General features: G+C 36.7%; 1 protein-coding gene across 5 annotated transcripts in view; it reads left to right on the top strand.

Moving 5' to 3' along the window:
* KIF13B (kinesin family member 13B) overlaps window positions 1-21,360 on the top strand; it is a 144,496-nt gene that overhangs the window by 32,747 nt on the left and 90,389 nt on the right. For 4 of the 5 annotated variants that reach the window (XR_005557764.1, XM_039351968.1, XM_039351969.1 and 1 more), the window contains exons 1-4: window positions 17,036-17,169; window positions 17,314-17,326; window positions 19,153-19,213; window positions 20,318-20,410. Coding sequence is in view for 4 of the 5 variants with exons in the window: in XM_039351968.1 (XP_039207902.1) it covers window positions 17,051-17,169; window positions 17,314-17,326; window positions 19,153-19,213; window positions 20,318-20,410 (286 nt within the window). In the remaining variant the exon portion in view is untranslated. Of the gene's footprint in view, window positions 1-17,035; window positions 17,170-17,313; window positions 17,327-19,152; window positions 19,214-20,317; window positions 20,411-21,360 lie in introns of those variants that run through there. The other variant, XM_039351970.1, reaches the window with a different exon arrangement.

Raw genomic sequence — 21,360 nt, 5'->3', positions numbered from 1 at the left:
TACTTGATTACTATCAGACATATTGGAAATACTGTGTGGAATAAGGCAAACTGCTGTTGATCCAAAGTTGATAACACAAATATATTATGTGCTATATGACTTATTCCCAAGAACTGGGATACTGTTTCCTCTTTTTATTTGACTGTGAGTTTTTTTCATATATAAGATACCATATAAAACTAGATAACTTGATCACAATTTAATGAGTCACTACTTTAATTGAAGCAGAGTATAAATTGAAATTGCCTGTGCAGAATTTTATATAAGTTTAATAAATATTAAGCAGCAATTAGCTTATTATATGCACACACAATTCAAGTAATTATGTCTTTCTTATGCCATATATAGCAGCATTATTACTTTTATTTTATTATTTTTTTTCCTTTCTTATATAGACAAATAAGTAATACAGTATAAGAACATCAGACCATGGAAGAGAGATAACAAATATTTGGGCAGAAATAGAGGAAAGAATAGGAAATAAACTTGTCTACAAGCCTAGCTTAATATAAAACACAAGGAAGAGTTCATCTCTAAATTGTATAAATGATTCACTAATAGATTAATTGTTGTCACATTAAAGTGGCTCTGAAATTTTTTTAAAATACTTTTTTTTACAATTGAACCCCTTAAATTCCATCCTGCATCGTATGAAGAAATTTTCCCTTCATTTTTTCTTTCTGTTTCCCCATATTTGCCAGCCTGCTAGAGCAGATTTAGCAGGCATTTGGGAAATGTGAGACAATAAGGGAGAATCTATACTGCTGATGGCATCTGTGTTATTGGCAAACTGACACCATTGGACTCCATTTCTGAGTTCTACCTCAAAAAGCAATTTTGCAAAGTTGGGTTCCTTTGAAACTTAGTTTATTTATTATGTGAACTTCTTTTCAAAGAGGCCAAGAAAAATTTAATACATTGTAAAATGATACCTGTAAGTGATACCTGAAAGGTCAAACTGTTATTTGATATGTGTTTTAATAGCACAATTTTTCCATGTCATGTTTGACAATCAGTTAGTTCACTTATCTAAATGTACATCTATTTTCAAGTGAGGTTAAGAGGCTCTGAAGTCCACCTAAAACGGGAGATCATAAAAATAAATTGTGATGGAAGACAAAAGGTGGTTCTCGTTTTAGAATCAACTGGGGCGGCAATTTTTTAATTGCTATTATTTTACAGGGGCTATATGATCAGCCAATAACTGTCACATAATGGTAAAATTGATTAAATTACTTTCATATCATAAGCATTTGAGGTTGCTGAACAGTCTGAAACTTTATGAAGAAGTTGATGAACTGAAGAGTTTGGGGACCCCTGATTTAAATAATAGCTGTGTGTAGGAAACTAAGACATTTTTGGCATTGAAGGCCATGGACTTCTTCAACCTCCCCAAGACTTGAAGGAAATAGGTTGGCACTACTTAAACTACTACTTACACAGGTTTTTAGAAGAAGTCAGACCAAGATTCTATCTTTAATGAAAGCTCTCTTTTATTTTAACAAATCTCCTCCACCACCATGAGATGTCCTGAATTTTATCTGATATGATGGTGTTCAAACATCATGTTCTACTTGTTGGAGGAAGTGGTTGGATATGCTAAGGTTGCAGTGTAGCTTTGGAATGTCTATTTTTTTAAAAAAAAATTATTTTAAAGAATCAGTGTTTCCCTTCTGCCCCCTGGAACAATTAATGGAAGCCTGTGGGTTAGATTTGCAGTCTGATTCTTCCGCTGGGAATATTTTGTTATTAAGTCATTAGAGTGCTGATACTGAGACATGGAGAAGGGAAATAATTGCAGGGTGAGAAGAGAGATTCTTCAATTGCCATGCTGAGGAGAAAATAACACAGCATTGCATTTCCAAGCTGAATTTTTCTCTCAAAGGGATTTAGAATAAGATGAGTTTCCAACATTTTAAAACAATACACTTAACTAGAAACTTCATAATTACCAGTGAATAAAATTGGTAGAAATGCAGCTGAAGCAGTAGTTGCACATTGCAAAATATATCTATAGAGCCACATGACAGCTTACATGATATATATTTAATGTACATCTGTTCCAAATGATCCCCAAAGTATTTTGGACCCCCTGAAGCTTTTAGAATTGAGTGCCCATTCTTGTTTTATGTGCATGCAGCAAAGCTACATAAAACAAGACTTGAGATGAGGACTATAGTCTCTGTACCAAATTTAGACACTTGAATCAATTACAAAAATTCATTTGCAATCCATTACAATTCATTTGCAAAATTTTTCAATTGCAAAGGTTTGCACATATAATCTGATGTTATAATTGCTAGAGGTATTCTTTCATGTATTTAGGTACCCTATTTTGAGATGGGATCCTCCTAGGAGCCACCTGTTTCTTCCTTTTCGTTTGTTTCCCATACTTGTTCATTTTATCTATTCATTATGTCTGTTCATACTTCAAGATTCCTAAGTGTCTTGGGAGAGTCAAAAATGATGTGATTTTTTGCTCACATTAAATTTTATTTTAGTTCCTTTGTTCTCTGCTGTTCACCTGGGCAAGCAACTGTTGCATGATACTCTTGATTCACAGTTGTTTCTAACAAACTCTGAAATTTCCTTTTCTCCCTGTTGATGTTTTAGAAAGCCTTCTTTTTGGGTCAGACTGTTTCAGAAATCTAGAGGTAGTGTGCCAAGCTAAGCTAAGCAAGGACCTTGTTAGCTCTAGCCCAAAGATGGGTATCCAAATGCAAAAAAATCCATAAATATTCCCCGACTTAGTCAATAATAGTTTCTAATACTAAACAGGTGAGAACTTTTCCAGATTTTCTCTGGAACTTCTCAGAATAGTTGTTACCAAGAAATTACTATTCTTTCTACACAAATGCCCATGACATTACGCCCTGCCCATCAGTGATAGATACAAATCTCCAATAAGTTGCACACAGCATGAAAACACCCGCCAATACTGACAGGGCAAGCCACTAGTATATAAAAAGAGAGCATACACCACTTTCTTTTAGTACTGATAATGTTACCTAGTTAAATAATGAAACATTTGCAAGAAAACAACGCTCAGAGATCACCAAGAAGTGCACAGTTTCTCCTTCCTGACAACCTCTTCCTTTTGCCTAGATTAAATTGTGGTTTAGGTCTTATTCTGTAGTCCTAGTGAAAGGTGCTGTGCGTAATAATTATAGAATTATTTCTTCTTGGAATACTAATCTAAGAAATTATTATAGGATATTTTTCTAAGTTTACTTAGGTGTGGGGACTGGAATGTAGGTAAGGAATAGCATACTGGCCATCTAGAGGTTGAATCAAAATATAATCTCATTCTTCCTGGATGAGATTAAACATTCAACTAGTCAAGCCTCCTGTGTCCAACAAAATGTGTCCTGGAATTTCATAAGTAAGTTAGAAGGCTAATAACTGACTAATAGTCTCTGCAGAGTTATTCTATGTAAAATTATTTCAGTAGTAGGAGACCTGGATTGTATCTTCATGGAAATATTCAAGCTCTATGGGTTTGGTCCTTCAGAGCACAATATTTTTCTCTAGAACTAGCAGGCTGGTTGGAAGCTTCATATACAGTAGACTTATAATAAATAGTAAGGGTCTGGAGCTTGGAATACAATTGTTCATATCCCATGTTTATCCCTAATAATAGTTAGGGAGTGGGTGGAAATGCTGGTGCCTGCCTGCTTGCCTGAAGCCATTGCTTCTGTTCTTGGCTTGCAAAAATTATAAGTGCTTGAAGCATTGCCAAACAACAACTTGGCTTGGATGCTCTGTGCAGACTTGAGGACTGCCTGTTTCACAAACCAGTTTTGTGAACTTCCTCGAAAACCCACTTCTTCTGTTTCATTGTTGATTATCTTCCCCTTTGCAGAGAGAGCCAATGGGAATAATTAACAAGATTTTTTTCCTTTAAAACAAGCCATGGAAATCAAGTTAAATTTTACTGATTTGCAACAAATTCTGGTGTTAGGAGAACCTATCTCTAAATGAAATGTGTGTGGCTTTCTGAATCAGTTGGGAACTTATCTCTATGAATAAAATTCAGCCCCTTCCACAGTGTTTACAAAGGTGAAATAAGGTAAGTTGAAAGAACTAAAGATCACTAATGTAGTGAACGAGCAGGTCCCCAATCAGTCAAAAACCTGCCTGACATAGACTAAGGAGACATTCACCTGAGATGGTCTAAACACAAATCTATCAGATAAGGGAATCAATATCTCTTCTTCCTAAGTAGAACATGCCTGATAATTCATACACTGTGGGATGAGCTACATTCCAAGCTTTTGGTTACAGAGGGTAAAAACGTAATTGTTTCGGAATCTTGGTCTTGAGAAGGAGGTATGGGTTGTTTTATCTGGATAAGCCACAGAGGAGTTTTTCCCACTGTTCAGCCTTTTCTGTTTACAAAGCCTTGTTGATTGAGGTATGTAAGAGAAACTAGTTGGAATCGGGATTGCTGGAAAATGTACATGAAACGAAAAAGTGGAAAAGAGCGAAGAGGGAGGAACCCTTGGATTGGGATCCCAGAAGCTTCCAAGGATTCAAAATAGAAAGGCTTAGTTCCAAAAAGCTAAAGATAGTTCTTCAGGACTTTGAAGAAATAGAACTTGTGGGTTTTCTCGCGCCCAGCGGTCTCCCATGGGTGTTGAAGAACAGACACGTACACGTGGTTTCCTCGGGATGGGAGCCTCGAACAAAGACGAAGCATCCCTTTTATTGTGTTATCAGAAGGCGGGTTTATAGGCACCTGGTGACCACCTTACACCAACCACATTTGTTATGACACAGCATATTAGCATATTACACGTGCTAACTTTGTTTTGCACACGCTACTATACAGCTGTTGCACACGGCACCAACAAACACCAAAACAACATTCCCTTGCACCGCACGTTACAAACTTGTTTTTTCACTTTTGACTTCCGCATACCTTGGCCTACTGCAGCTGATGACTCAGCCTAACAGGCCAGATAACCCAATGACTCCAACATCTCCTACTTTTCTGTTTTATTTAAAATAAGGAGGTTGCGCTTTATAGGAAGTCATCCTCAGTGTCGCTTGGCAAAGTGAAGGCTGGTTTGGTTAGCAAGGGTAACTGAACTGCAGTGATAGGTGTAGTTACTAAATTGACCTGTTGGTGGGTGACAGTTCCTGAAGATTACAGTTTATTGCAGAAAGATGGTTCTTCAGGAAATTGCATTATCATATCCTGCTTCCCAGGTGATGGAGCTGACTCCTAGAGTTTGGGTGGGGTATGCAGATCTTCTCTTTTGTCTTCTTGATTGCTCTGGCTCCAACTTTCTGATGGTGTTACATTTGCATCTGTATGGGCCTAGCTCTTGTTTGGGGCAGAGAGATAGATTTGGGGCCAGGTTTGGTTTTTAAAAAGTCCTTTTGAGGAAAAATATATTTTTCTGCCCTTTTTAATATTTCCTTCTGGGGGGGCTAACTTCCATCAATGGAGGCAGCAGAAAAAGATCCCTTTAGTGGCTCCCAAAAGGGGAGCTTGCACCCATAAAGTTCTAAAAGTCAGGCCAAAATTTTGTTAGGTGGAAAAGAAATTTATAGTATCCAATATTCTGTGCCAATCATTTTCAAATGTTGGATGTCACCTTTAGCTTCCAGTCAGGTTTGCATACCTCCCAAATTCTTCACAGCCATGGTTTTCCTTATTACATGACCACTGGCTGCCCAATTTCAAGGGTTGTTTCCTGCCTTAGCTCTTAATTCAGTGCATCCAGGTTTGTAATGTCCAATATGCCAGTCTATTAAATTTTCTTTAAATTGCACGTAATGAGTTCTAGAAATCCCAATCTGAGCTCAATAGTGCAAAATATTTAGGGCATAAGTTTCGGATTTTTCCTGTTGCTTCCTTAGTCAGGTCATATGAATTGCAAATCACCTGAGGGGGCCTAGTTCCCTCCCCCTTGGAATCTGTTGGAAGTTGGTCCCACAAAGCTTTGGTGCAATAGAGCAAAAATCAGCCTGGGGGGAACTTTACTAAAGGTAGATGGAGGGGACTCAAGTATGATTCTGAATGGTGTGTGTGTGTGTGTGCATATGCAGCTATTTCTACAAAACAGGCAATACAAACATTCTGGAAAAGTTTTCCCTCCCACCAGATAGAAGTCCAAGGTGTTCAATACTTGTTCTGCCACATATTCCCAAATGCGATCTCTCCATAAATACATTCAACTGGCTTGTTACAATACAAATGGGGCAAGAAAGAAAAGTTTACAATGAGTTTCCACCCTCCCCCCATAGTCTTAATTTTCTCTTCTGAGGCTTCACATGGCACCACCTTCCTTCTGCAGCTCTCACAGGCATCTGGGGAAATGGTAGGACTTGGGAAGATGCATGGTGGCTTTTTAGTGGATGGCTGGATTCAAACTCAATCCCATAGCTCAAATGGATGGAGGCAGCATCTGGGTGTGTGTGTTCTGCTTCCAAAGGCTTGGGAGAGGGTTTCAGGGCTGAAAGATACAAGAACAAGGTCTCCCCCCCCTTTCTGGACGGACTCTACCAAGAGAGGCAGACAAAAGGTATGGAGAACAAAGGACAGAAATAGAATTGGAAGGGGGGTAGCTTGCAGGCAGTTTGAAAATGCTGAAAACTCCAAATAATTTTAAAAGCCTAAATTTTAAGGTGTGCAACTTGCCAAGGGTAGGAGAACATTTATTCTAAAACAGACCACATAGTTTTAGAGATTGAGAAATGATTATATATTTGGGATAAGAAAAGTTTCATAGTAGCATCACCAATAAGTGATAGGATACGAAAAGTAACTTTAAAAAGTTATTTCCCCACACGAGTAGACTTGAGTTTCAAAAGGCTCTTGTAGATAGACACACAGAGAGAAGGAGGAATACAAACAAACAAACACAATTCTTTTTCTTCACTCTGTTTGTTGGCCAGACAAACAGAGTGAGGTTTTTCCTTTTTGTGGCTTATTTTAAGCAGAATTTCTAGCAGACTTTAAAATTCTTTTTCCTTTGGATTTGAAACAGTTAACAGTCACAGTTTTACACATCCTGGTCATTCATGAAAATACTTTCCTAATTTAACCCACAGACATTTTTAGGGATCCTCCTTCGGGCTATGCAAGGCAATTTAGATATACATGTTTTAAGAGAAGGATCAAATCCCTTTTAGTGGGAAGCAGCAAATCTTTCCCATTGTTTTTCAAAACAATTATTGATGATTTGGTCAATTCCCTAAGTTCTGGGAGGTCGCAACCTGAGGCTTAGAGAATCCTGTCCCCATACTCACGGTAATGTTTTGGGAGGGTGCTTCGTCTAGCTCTGACGACCGGCCCTGAGTTGCAGTAAGCTCTTCCGCTGAGTGAGTAAGAGGGTACCAAGAGACGTAATATTTTGGGAGGGTGCTTCGTCTATCCTGACGACCGGCCCTGAGTTGCAGTGCCCAGAGACGTGCTCAGAAATTTGAATCACGTCGGGGTCACCATTTGTGGGTTTTCTCGCGCCCAGCGGTCTCCCATGGGTGTTGAAGAACAGACACGTACACGTGGTTTCCTCGGGATGGGAGCCTCGAACAAAGACGAAGCATCCCTTTTATTGTGTTATCAGAAGGCGGGTTTATAGGCACCTGGTGACCATCTTACACCAACCACATTTGTTATGACACAGCATATTAGCATATTACACGTGCTAACTTTGTTTTGCACACGCTACTATACAGCTGTTGCACACGGCACCAACAAACACCAAAACAACATTCCCTTGCACCGCACGGCACAAACTTGTTTTTTCACTTTTGACTTCCGCATACCTTGGCCTACTGCAGCTGATGACTCAGCCTAACAGGCCAGATAACCCAATGACTCCAACAGAACTATCTTCAGGACTTTGAAAGGTGAAACTATCTGGATCCATAGGAAACATAGCTAAGCTGTTTCTTTGGAGAATAGCGCTTAGAGATTGGAGCCAGAAGGTAAAAGAAGTACATTGAATTGGCCCTAAACTAGTTTATTTAAAAATTAAAAATATGTGAGAAACACATTCATTCGCGTAAGCATTTAAAACCCACTATGGTCCTGTACCTGCTTCCCTGCAAGAGCAGTATAAAAATTAATAAAATATGTTATGGCAAATTTATATACATGGTTCTGTTGGGGTTTTATCAGTACTCCTCATTTTATTTCATTCACTTATTTGTCTTTTGGTGATTTGGCTATCTAAAGTTAAAGGGAAAGTTTATATTGTTCCTCTTTTTTAAAAATAAATTTGTTTTCTTAAATTTCTTGTTCTGTCCGCAACTCCTGGAAAAAGGAAGGGAAGATGTGTTTCTTTGGCCATGTGCCTCAAGCTAGAAGGGCCAGGAGGTGATGCTGTAATGTGTATTTCCCTTGACATCATTATAATTATCATCACCATTATTACTATTATGACTCAAGTTTTCTGGCAAGGAAGTGCTCAGATTGTGGGATTCCCTGTCTTTCTCATCAACCAGAGTTGAGGAGGAGGAAGCCAGATCAGGACATTGCTGACCTCTAAAGCTAGATAGTGGCACTTGTGGAACTGTTGTGCCAAGGCAGGAAGGCCAAGTTGTGTAAAACCTAAAGGATTTCTGAGAGAGCGGGGATGATGGCCTCTCCCACTTTCATTCCCTGAGCTCCGGCCGGTGCTGCTATGGCAGATAATTAGCATCCCATCTATTTCCTTCCTTTTTCTTACTTTGATACACATTTTAGCAACTGGGATTTTTCTCAACAAGATGTAGCTTATCTACTAACTTACTGTTGAGAAGTTGAAAGCATGATATTAATATTTCACATCTGCCGTGGATAGTTTAATCAAAGCCTAATGTGTTGCTTTTTAAAGATAGAGGAAGAGGATGAGAAAATTGGCTGTGCTTCCTAGCAAGGCTTTGATAGGAAAGTTTCCCTGGGAAACATCTGCCGAATTAACGATTCCCACTTGCAGAATGTTTGCCACCTGTTACTGTAGCTAGCTATGTTTGCAGATAAAGTTAGAATAATTTCTTGTGTCCGTTTCTAATTTGTAGAACACTTTTGCTTGCTTAAAAGTTTACAAATAAATATTCTTTGCGTGTGTGTGTGTGTGTGTGTGTGTGTGTGTATCACTCTTTTTTGTTTAAAGCAGAGAGGCTTTTGGAATATTGGAAAGGCTTTTAGGCGTGATGTATTTCAAACAAGCAAAACACTTACTTTGGCGCTTTGTGCAATACTCTTTTTGAATGAAGATATAGAATTGTTTATATGGAGAAAGAGGCCTTGGTGCTCTCTGAGCTTCCTTGTTTTTTTGCACACGTTTCATTACCCGAACTACGTAATGCCATCAGTGCTAGTAAGGACTATGCAAAAGGAGTCCTTACTAGCATTGCTGATGTTACCTAGTTTTGGTAATGAAATGTGTGCAAGAAAACAAGGAAGCTCAGAGAGCATCAAGGACCCCTCATTTCAACCCTGAGCTACAAATATTCTCCTTTTTTGGTAATTCTGTTACTGGAATTGTTGCTGCATACACTGGGGACAGGAGTGAGATCCCGGGAAAAGATGCAGCTGCTTAAGTAACTGAAGAAAAGTGCTATCAACCAGCACCTTTTGTTTTTGAATCCAATAAGTTGCACAGCCCTACTTGCTAATATTACTTCCATGAACGTAAGTAACTGCTTCTACATACATAGTTGTGTAGAATAGTTAATATCTCCCAGGTCACAGCATTCTCTCTTTCAGATTAAAGATTTTATATATTTATGCCAAAGCCAATGCCATCCTTTTGCAGTAGAAAGGAGGTACTGTAATAGGAGTGCATAAAATTATTCTTTCTATGGAGAAAAGGGATAGGGAAAAGTTCCTCCCTTTTTTAATAGTAAAACTATATTAGAACATTAGATATATCAGAATATTATATCCAAGGAGACAATGATTCAGTTTGGCTTTGTTGATTGTAAGAATCTCATTGCATTGTGGTTGTTTGGCAAAGACAATCTGTCAGTGGATGGGTGGAACCTCAGGAACAAGGGGAAGAGACTTACTCAGTGATCCAGGAACCCAGATTAAAGTGAGATAGGTTTTCAGTGTATTGCATAGCTCTGCAGTTGAAATATACAAAATAAATAACAGAAAATTTGAATAGAGCAAAAGAGAAAGTCTTGGGAGGAGAGATAGAAAGAATCAGTGAAGGTAAGAAATAAAAATCCAACATTAAGAAAAAGGAACAGAATAAAATTAGTGTTTTTAATCTGCCTTTACATTTATTTGAGAGGACAAGAGTCAGTCCTTCATAAATACAATTATTCTTGGTTGGTACGAGAATAATATATCAGATGTTGAAAGCCCATTCAAAGAATAAAAAAAGTAAAAGAAGCTTTTGAAGAACAGATGGCTGGCTGGCTGGATGTATGTTAAGTAAAAATGTTGATTTCTTCAAAAATTGGACTTGTAGGAAAAAGAAAATGGAAATACTTAAATACTCCTTAGAGGCCCAAATACTTTTCATGCTTTGCTGTCTTCTTGCCCTGGAATATAGTTACTTTTTCTCTAAGTGCTGCTGAGTACTGAGCTTTCATTTGATTGTTGCCTGGCCCATCTGTCACTAAAATCTGGACTTGTTTCCTTTTCCCACTCTCTATTTCTATCCATCACTCTCTGATAAATCTTGCAGTATTTCATATCATTAAAAAAAAAACAAGTCTCCTGTATGTAGATTTCTGGCATTTTCTGAAATGACCCACCTATTCAATTATAGGAGTTTGGAAATGTAAAACAAAAATGAAAATATAACTCCAGAAATTTAGCAGGAAAAATCAGAAATGTAACTGCATTAAAGGATTCATCAGCAGTTTCTGTCACACACAGAAGAAATTTTGCCTGTTTTTTTTTTTTTTGCTAAATTAGCTCATCTCCCATAGTTCTTTTTCCTCCCACCAATGAAAAGATGGTTAACACAGAATGACAGAAATAGGGAAGGTTGGGCTGCATTGCAGAGATGGCATAGAAAAATGCAATATCCACAATTTTTATAGTATACTATAGAGACAGCTGTAGTGGGGAAATGTTAATTATAACAAGTTACAGGAGAAAAAGAAAATAGAGCATCTATATAACATATTCCAACAAAATGGATACCCACATAACTTTACCAAAAAGTACCTGACAACTCACCTCAATACAGCACAACCAACACAAATCCTAAAAAAGAATTACAACACATCAAGAATATCTCAGAAACCACCAAAAGACGACTACTACCACATGCAATCAGCATGGCACACAAGCCAAGTAAAGCCCTTCAAAACATCCTAAGCAGACCAAAAGATCCAACAACCCTAGAAGAAAAAACAGGAATCATCTACAACATACAACGTAAGGACTGTAACCACCACCATATAGGACAAACAGGTAGAAGACCTGGCAGAACGCATCCACAAACACCAACTAGCAGTCAGAAGACATGAAGAAAATTCTGTAATTTCATAACATATAGACAGATTTAACCATAGTTTCAATTGGGAAAATGTGACCATCTTAGACCAAGCCAAGTCCAAAAACACCAAGGAATTTTTAGAAGCCTGGCACTCTGACAGATCAGTCATCAATACAACATCTATAGACTATGCAAAAGGAATTATCACCCAGCCCAAAAGGAACAAAAAGACCCAAGCACCTCTCCACCAGCAATCAGCGCCCAGATCAACATAGATTAACTCCAAGGTTAACATCAGACCAACAATCAAATAAACAGTACTCCAAGCAAGCAAGCAAATAAACAGCCCAACCAAAGAATCTGTAAGACCACCCACACCAACACTGAAAGGCAAGCCACTAGTGCAGACATGTCAAACTCACGACGTCATGTGGCGTCACGCGACGTATCGGAGCTTTTTCCCCATTGCCGGCAATGGGGTGGGCACGGTTTCCTGGTGACACGTCCAGCCCGTGGGCCGGCAGTTTGACACCCCTGCACTAGTGACTAGAATATAAATTGACAACAAACTGCATTTCTTACTACCGGTAGCACTGGTGATGTTACCTAGTTTGGGTAATGAAACTGTCTGCAAGAAAACAAGCAAGCTCAAAGAGAAACAAGGACCCTCATGTCAAACCTGAACTACAAATATTCTCCTTTATTAGAAAGAATAGGTGTTAGTTATAATTTGGATTGCTTTTCCCTTCTGTTTGATCCTATGTTTTTATTCAGCTCAGACACTTGCTCATACTGGCTCACTGATTTTTATTACCACTACAATCTGTTGTGGTTTTTAAAGCATTTTTAAGAAGCCAAGTATATTGGTTTCTTATAACTGCCCAAGATTAGCTAAGTAATATGCTTTTCTATAGTACAATGAGAAGCAAAAATTAAGTTTGTATATTTTTAGACAGATGAAATGAATAAACATCAAATAAAACATCTGTAATTCTGATGTCTCCAAGGGCTTTTTTAAAAACAGAAATACTCCGTTTTATTATTTAAGATTAATATTGTTATATATTAGAATGTAGAATATTTTCCTTTTTAGTCTCTTAGCCAGACACACACATAACAAAAAGAGAGAGAAAGTGTGAAGAGGGGATAAGGTCAATAGAACCAGAACAAAATTATAATCTTGAAGTCCCACAAATATATATTTCTCCATTCTAATTCATGTGAAACTAATTCCCAACAAAGAGGGATCTATTTAACATCCTCTTTCGCCAGCTGTTACCATTAAAGGAAGAGCCATATATTGGTTGGCTTTGATGTTTGTATATGTGGGGTGCTTTTCTTTTTTCTTTTTATCTGGAAGGCCTGAAACTCTGCTGCTGTTCAATTCTTTGTGATTTGGGGCTTTGTTTATGACAAGGCTCTATTATTTGGGGCTATAAATGTATTCTGTGTGTGGGGGGGTCGGAGGTGGCTTGGATGGGTGACAGACAGGACCATCGCAGAGAATTGATTAAGAAATATAACACCCAATTAAGGACTATGAAAATTTAAGAGATTATGAAACATTACTTCTCTTGCTTTCCTCCTGAAGTTTGGATTGTATTTGATTCAGTTTTGGACATTCTCCCAGAGAAGCTTTGAATTTGGATGTTTTGCTAAGAGACTTGAGAGGCCTTTGAAGGCTGATGGGGAGAGGAAGGACCCTATGATTGAAGACTGATAGGAGAAAGAATTTGGAGAGAGTTTAAAGGAGTACAGCTGAAAACATAATAGCTGATTTATAAGTGTACAGTGTGAAGGCCTATTACTCCCTCCTTTCAGTCGAAGTGTTGAGATCTAGAGAAAGTGAAAATATTAAACACCTTTAAGACAGAGCCTTGATAAGGCGTGTGTAATAAAGATAGTTGTTTCCTTTGGATTTATTTATTTTCATCATGTTGCTTTCACAGAGATAAGTTGATAAGGACAAGATAAAGGGAGGAAGTGATGTGTATGGACTATAGACTGTGTAAAAATTCTGATTCGAGTGGAAAAAGCTTTAGAAATGGATGTGAGGAAAAAATTGCCTGAGAAGTCACTGACTCAACCAGATAAACTTGATATTCTCTTACAAGAATTAAGAGAAATGAAGATAAATATAAAAGAAATGAAGACAAATATAAAGGAGGATTTGAAGCAAATAAAAGATAAAATGGATAATATGGATGTAAGAATAACAGATCTGGCGAAACAAAGTCAGGATATGACACAAAATAATACAGAAGTGAAGATGCAGATGGGAGAACATGAGAAGGTGTTAAAAAGTCAGACAACTATGATGCATAAGGTGAAAAAGGATTTGATTGAGATATGTGATCGTCAATGCCAATCAAATTTACGTATACGTGGATATCCGGAGAAAAGTGAAGAAAATGAAGCAAAATTGAAAAATCAATTAACAAAGAGAAAATAGATATTGTATTTTTACAAGAAACATATCAAAAGAAAGAAGGGGTGCATGAATTTAGGTTATATTGGGCTATGTATATTAAAAGGCATTTGGTACATCAAAAGCAAGAGGGGTAGCAATCACGGTAGCTAAAAGAACTGAATTTAAGATAAAAGCCATAAAAAGGGATGATATGGGAAGATTTCTTATAATTCAAGGTTTGATTTATGGTCACTTTAGCAAATTTGTATGCACCTAATACAAATAAAAGAGAGTTTTATAATAAGATATATAAAGAAATAGAAGAAATAAAAAAAGATTATGTGATAATGGCAGGTGATTATAATATGGTTATGGATACAGAAATTGATAAATCTAATCCATCAAAAGCAGAAACAAAGTATAATACAGATTTAAGAAAATGTATTAATAGAAATAGATTAAAAGCTGTTCGGAGAGAATTACATGGCAATCAAAAAATATACATATTTTTCTAGTAGACATAAAAATTTTACAAGAATAGATTATATATTTGTAACATCGGGAATATATCTAAAATAATGAAAGCAGAGATAAAAATAATTAAAATATAAATCATGCAGTGGTAACTATGGAAATGGAAATAGATTTTTTTTAAAAAAATGTCATTCTGTTTTCTATCATGCATTAAATTTAGGGTTAGTCTGAGGTTTCATGGCACGCTTGAAGAAATCTGTTTGATGAAAAATTATTTGAGTATTACCTGCTATACCACATTGGAATTTGGATTTTGCAATTTTAAATTCTAAGGGCATTTTGAAGATAAGAATGTATTGTCTGCGAAAATAAATTCCAGAATATTTACGTAGATCTGCTTTTATAGATAATTTATTTAGTACTTTTTCAAAAGAAAATATGAAAAAATAATGTAAACTTACATACCTATATGCCCATGTTATGGTTGGTATTACAGGGTTATATCCACCATTTCTCTTAGCTAGGTGAGAATTTTCCTTTCAGTTGAAGGCTTTTGTTTTTTGTTCTAAAAATAAAATTAATAAAAACTGTGTTCTCATTGATGTTGAAAGAATACAATGGTTAGTTGACATTAGCCTTTTGAACTGCTTATATATAAAGTATAACCCCCATTTAAAATAACCTTGTACAAAAAATAATATTTTTACTGGAGTTATATTTTACTGCTGTTTGTAACCCAGTGAGAACATGGGAGGGGCATCACTATGTAAGACCAAAGTAATAACATCTATCTGTTTTTGGAATGTAGGTGGGTCTAAATATCATTTTGCTATTGGCTTTTTGCGCTTGTTTAAACACTTAGATATCATAATGGAGATTTATTGTTTCCTTGGACTCCTGAGATAAACATGTCTAGTGGATCAATTTGTGTACCATCTTCAAGCTCTATACTATATTTGGCAAGATTATATCAGAAAACCTCATTCAATCTATTAATTGAAAAGAGTCATCTGACATTTTTCCACTTCTGGGTCCATGTTTTATAAAAATTGCCAGGCTCATCTCACCCTTCTACCTTACTTCCAATTTGCTAGGGCTAATTCAGTTGGGTAGAGCTTTAAGCAGATACTCTTTTAATGGAATGGCAAAAAGATATTGATAACTGCTATAAATCTTTTGGCAGAGATCCGATAAGAAACTGAAATTTGTTTATAGTATTATTGGATTTAGATGACTATGAAGAGCTAAGTTGAAGGAGCTCAGTGTATAATTGTACAGTCACTTGATAATGCGTCTCAGTAGTTTTAGGGTCTGGACAATTGAGTGACTTCCATACAGTTTAGTTGTATAGATTGATTAGGAGGTGTAAAATTTAGCCATATGTCTTAATTAAGCCATTCTGTGTAAACTAATGGAAAATTCTTTCTCAGATAGCTTTCCCCCCTATATAAAGGATATATAGGCAGGTTCATAGAATCCCAGTTTGTCAAAGTACAAAAAAAAAAATTCTTACATGAATTGGGGGTGGGGAGAATATTCCAAATAGTAAAGCTCAGTAAGCATAAAAAGCTAACTGCTTTTTGTAGAGAAAGGCGCTTAATGTGATGGACAATATGAAAGGATCAGGAATGGTTAAGGATAACTTTAGATGACCCAGCAGGAAGCAAATGTCTCTTTTTTACTGAAGCAAAAATGACCAGAAAAGGAGAATCTGGTTTCCTCCTGTTTCTCCTCATAGTGAGGTGAGGGAGGAATAAAATATAATGGGCACTCTCTTACACTAGACAGTATATTTCATTGCTGTTTTTTCTCTCTTGCCTGTCCAGATTTTTCAGATTTTACAGCCAATATGAACTGAGTATTGCATTTGAATTTCTGTGAGTGGTGTCAGAGATAAGGATGGCCAACAATTATATCAAAAGGGGGGGGAGGGGAATGAATGTTGGAGCAATGACAATCCATGATACCAGAGTCATATAAATATAACTAGCATTATAATCTGGTTTGCATATTGTTGACTGTTAGAAGGATAAACCTTAGCAAACTTCATGTCATGTGGAGCTTCCAGTTTCTTCCCCCACTTGAGAGGAGTATATAAGATCAGGACTTCCCATGTTTTGTTACTTCAAGCTATGATGTGGCATATGATTCAGACAAGAGTCTTTAAGTCACCCTCCTTAAACTAAAGTCCAATGTAAACTCTGAAGCATTCATGTTATCAACATTACACTTATAAACCACAATTTAAAATCACCCAAAGATGTTATCTCATTCAATCTATGAATGTAGTTTTCTCCTATCTTCATCTAGTAAATATGTTGGGCATATGGCTAGCGGTAGCTGGGAATTATTATTATTTATTTAATGCAGTATATTGATATGCCCCCTCTTGAAGCAGTAAGCAGAAGTAAAAAAATGTAGTTTTTAAAACAATATTGAATAATAAAGCTTTATTCCTATTATTATTGAAAATGGAGAATTATTCTTTGAAAATACAAACCAGAAAGGCATGAGTGAAGAATGGAGCCTAAAATACATTAGAGTAGCTGCCTCTCAAATTTGGTGAGTAAGGGATAGCTTACGAGAACATGGTTGCCTCCATGAACAGAAAGAAGATGGCATTCAGCAGTTCTTTGTAGACCGAGCTCCAACATATCTGAAGGACATTAAACTGGAGAAAACACTTACTGTTACTATTTAAGATATAATGATGATAATGAGAGCACTGTGTCGATCTTGTTGCAAATTTTGGATTCCTTCTTTCGAAATGCATTTGTTTGTTGACCTTGTTATGCTTGTATCACTTCCAAAGAAAGTTCTTGTATTCAAAGCCAGTTGGGTTTCTTTTCACAGTTCTCCAAAACTCAAAGAGAATACATTGCATATGTGGGTTTTCTTGACCTGATGTTGATTAATGTATTTTAAATTTGCTATTTCCTTTGCATTTAAAATACGTACATTTTAATCAGTTTCTTTTCTTCCCCCTTCCTCTTCTGTTATGTCCTGTTGTGTTTCCTCATGGAACTGAAGGAGCCAAGCAAAGGTAAAAGATTTTTATAATACTGTGCAGCATTGGGTGGTGAATCATATTCAATACTTTGCCAAAATATTTTCTACTTCTTTCCAGATGTATTCAGTACTATTGCAAGAGGAAGGGGAAAACATTTGAAACTGCTTTTCCTTCTTTCTCTCTCTTTAAAACAAGCCACATATTTCACTGGCAGCCAAGTCATAAATCAGAAGAAAAAAATTGGAAAACAGTAGCACATATTGAGGATTGAGGGTTGTGGGTAAAAGAGTGCTAGGGGTTTTGGGGGGTTTTGTTTTTTGTTTCTGTTTTTTGTATTTTGGTTTTAGAGTCAGTTTCTCATCCTTGCACAGATTCAGATTGCAGTTGTTGTTCCCTAGTAGTTTCTTTTTATTCTGCAACTGAAGAATTAAAATGCAGAAGACTTTATCTTCTTTCTCATGCCTTTTCTCTAAATATTTATTTTTGCTTTATACATTAGAAAATAAGCAAATAGCCATGTATGGATATAAGAATCAGTGGATTCTTAACATAAATAAACATATCATCTGGCATCAGTCTCAACCCCCAATCAATAGGTTAGAATGGGGTCAGGGACAAATCCCATAACATACATATGTATCATTGTATGAATTAGAAATGTGCAACTATTACCATTAGTTTCTTCTAACCTGTGGCAATTGGAAACTGTAAAAAAAACTTACTTAAATAGAAGTCAGAAGAAATCTGCTCCAGGCAGTGTGTGAAAGCAAAATTAGGAGGCAAAATTAATGTTGCTCAGTCTTGCTCTTCAGTCTTCTCCAGCATAAATATGAGCCAGGAATGTGCTGCAGCTGTCAAAAAAGCCAACACAGTCCTAGATCACATGAAGAGTTAATACCAGTTTATAATGCCTTGGTAAGACCACACTTGAAATATTGCATCCAGTTTTGGTTGCCACAATGTAAAAAAAATGTTGAGACTCTAGCAAAAATACAGAGAAGAGCAACAACCACATAGAAGAGGGAATCAAGCTATTCTCCAAAGCACCTGAAGACAGAACAAGAAGCAATGGATGGAAACTAACCAAGGAGAGAACCAACCCAGAATTAAGGAGAAATTTCCTGACAGAACAATTAACCAATGAAACAACTTGCCTCTAGAAATTGTGGTTGCTTCAACGCTGGAAATTTTTAAGAAGAGACTGGACAACTATTTCTCTGAAATGGTATAGGGTTTTCTGTCTGAGCAGGTTAGACTAGAAGACCTCCCAAATCCCTTCCAACTTTATTATTCTGTTTCTAGGTGGGTGGGTCAGACTACAGCTTCCCTCTAACTTCCATCACTGCTTACAGCAAGTAGTGGTACAAGCTAGAGATGATGGGAGCTGTAATCCAATATGTCTGGTAAATCCAGGCTGAGGAAATCTGTATTGTTGAAAATTAGCTGCTGTACAGGGAGGAACTGTTCAGGTAGTCCTTGACTTATGACTGATTGCTTAGTGACAAAAAAATACTCGTTGGGTAAAATGGATTTGCTTAACGATCACAGCATTCATTTAACAACCATGGCATTCGCTTAACGATCATGGTGTTCACTTAATGCCTCAATTTACAGCTGCAATAATTTAATGATTGTAATTCTGGACTCAATTATGGTTGTAAGTTGAATACTGTAGGTATCCTCATAGCAAGCCTGGAATGGAGTATCATTGAAATTCTAGAAATCAAATCAAATCAAGTGGGCAGACAAGTATTTCAGAACTGTATATGACCAGATCAGCTAATTGGCTTGTTCACTTTACCACAATATCATAGAAAGCTTTTAAATTAAATGTTTATAATGTATTTATATCTCTGCAGGTGTTTGCCTATGATCACTGCTTCTGGTCTATGGATGAAACTAACAAAGAAAAATATGCAGGTATCATTGTAATGGTGAAGAACGCTGATGAGGGGAACAATGACTTTAGCAATCATTTCTCAAAAGAGTTAGAGAAGATTTAAAGGTCGTCTCCAGAACTTAAGAGAGCTTCCTCATTGTGAACACATTTCTAGAAAAAGAAAATAAATTTCAGGACCAGCATCAGATTCCCCTCTCTTCCCCAGAAGACCCTCAACTCTATTTCTGAAGAGCTGTCATGTGATTTCCCTCTATTATAGAGCATAGCATTTAGAAGATACCAAGTCACTTTTGCATTATTATCATACAAAGGAGAACAAAAGCAAGGGACAACCCAAACAAAACAGAAGAAGAAGATGTAGATTATGCTTTTGAGAGGACAGATTGGGATCAGATATTATTGTTAGATTCAGACAGCATGTTAAACCCTAAATTTAAGTTAACAAAGCAGAGTTATTGCACGTTCACAGTATCTCATGCCTAAAAAATATATCATGATTTAACATCATGATCTGGATTCCCATAACGTGCTGAACTATAAATTATTCAGTCTCATTTTAGCCTAATCCTGTGGGCTGAGTTTGAATAAATTAACCATAAAGACTCAAAACTAGGGATAGGATGGGTTCAGATTCCTGTTTAATTAATGAAGGTCATCAATTCCTTACCCAAATAAATTTTGCAAAATGGCTGTGATATAAAATCAGATAACCCCTATACATGCCTCTGTGAGATTCCTGGAAGAAAGTGTGTGATTAGTAAGGTTCTTGGGGTGGGGGGGGGGGTTGCCTGGAATTCAAATAACAACAACAACAATAATGGCAGTGGTTTTCTTGAGGTCAGAGGGTTTTTTTTTTTCATAAGATATGCTTCAGTATAATTCATCCGGTGCTGGCTAAACACAGAGCAACTCCAAAGGAAGTTACTGGATATCTTGGCGTAGTCAAGATGAGTATCTGCTTTGTGCTTTCCACCGTTGAAGGCTCCATTGACTTTGGACACAGATGAAAAACATTAAATGTTTTCACACATTAGAAGTGTTTGAAGCTTTTGAGAGGTTTAACAAAGGTATTTTTTTTTATTCTTCCTCCCCCCATAATCTGAATCTTTTTGTTCTAATTTTAGGTCAAGATGTTGTTTTCAAGTGCCTTGGTGAGAACATTCTCCAGAATGCCTTTGACGGTTACAATGCGTGCATTTTTGCCTATGGACAGACTGGTAAGCATTAGCAAGGTAGAAATTGAAGGGAGAAGAAAATGTGTTAGTTTTGATTATTGAACAAATTAGGAACAATATCAAACAACACATCAAGGTAAAAGAAATAAGTCATAATTTAATTATTCATACTTTCTTCAATTTCAAATGCTGGTTTTGATTTCTTATGCTTTTTTCAGTACAATAGAATGATTATCCTATTTCCTCCCTTATCTGTCTTGAGTGGCTCATATTTATATTGCTTTCAAGCAAGGCTGTCAATATAGCCCAATTTTTTTTTAAAAAAAATGATAACCTTAAGTAATGTAATGCACATCTGAACTGCAATAAAAAGGGAAACAGAAAAATAGATTTGGTGTAATATTGATAGATAAAACTGTTGCAATGGCTCCTTGAGTCAGTCTGAATCCTGGTAGTTTTTTCTTGATAACTATTTTGGAAGTAGCTATTGTCTTCTTTCTAGCACTTAGAGTGCCTGATCCAAATAATTCAACTAGTTCTTGTAGGAGATGACCAGGTTGAGCCCAAGGGCAGGGTCAAATGCATCATCGCTTTGGAATCTCTATGCCCCAATAAGAGACCTAGGTCCAGCCCCCATCCTTGAAATCCATTGACTCTTATCTGGTGCCAATTTGCCTTGATTGTTCAGATCATTGTGTATAGGTAGTATGAAATAAACTTTAATACTTTTGAATTCTACTCTGGTTCCCTGACTTCTTGCACCTGACAGTTTTATGCTAGGGGAGGACTAGAACTCAGATTCCCCATTTCTAGTCTGCTGCCTTTAAACATTACACCAAATTGGTTCTCAATAGAGGAAAGTATGCAATATCGAAAGCTAAATAATAATAAAAAATGTTTACCAATTTATTTATTTATTTAACAGAGTTATATAGCTGCACAACTCACACATAGTGGCTTAATATTAGTTTACAGTTAATGGAAAGGTTTGG

This window comes from Crotalus tigris, unplaced genomic scaffold, assembly GCF_016545835.1.
Source record: "Crotalus tigris isolate CLP2741 ecotype Arizona unplaced genomic scaffold, ASM1654583v1 scf7180000018388.308857, whole genome shotgun sequence".
Classification (NCBI taxonomy): domain Eukaryota; kingdom Metazoa; phylum Chordata; class Lepidosauria; order Squamata; family Viperidae; genus Crotalus; species Crotalus tigris.
This window is presented reverse-complemented; position numbering and strand designations above follow the sequence as displayed.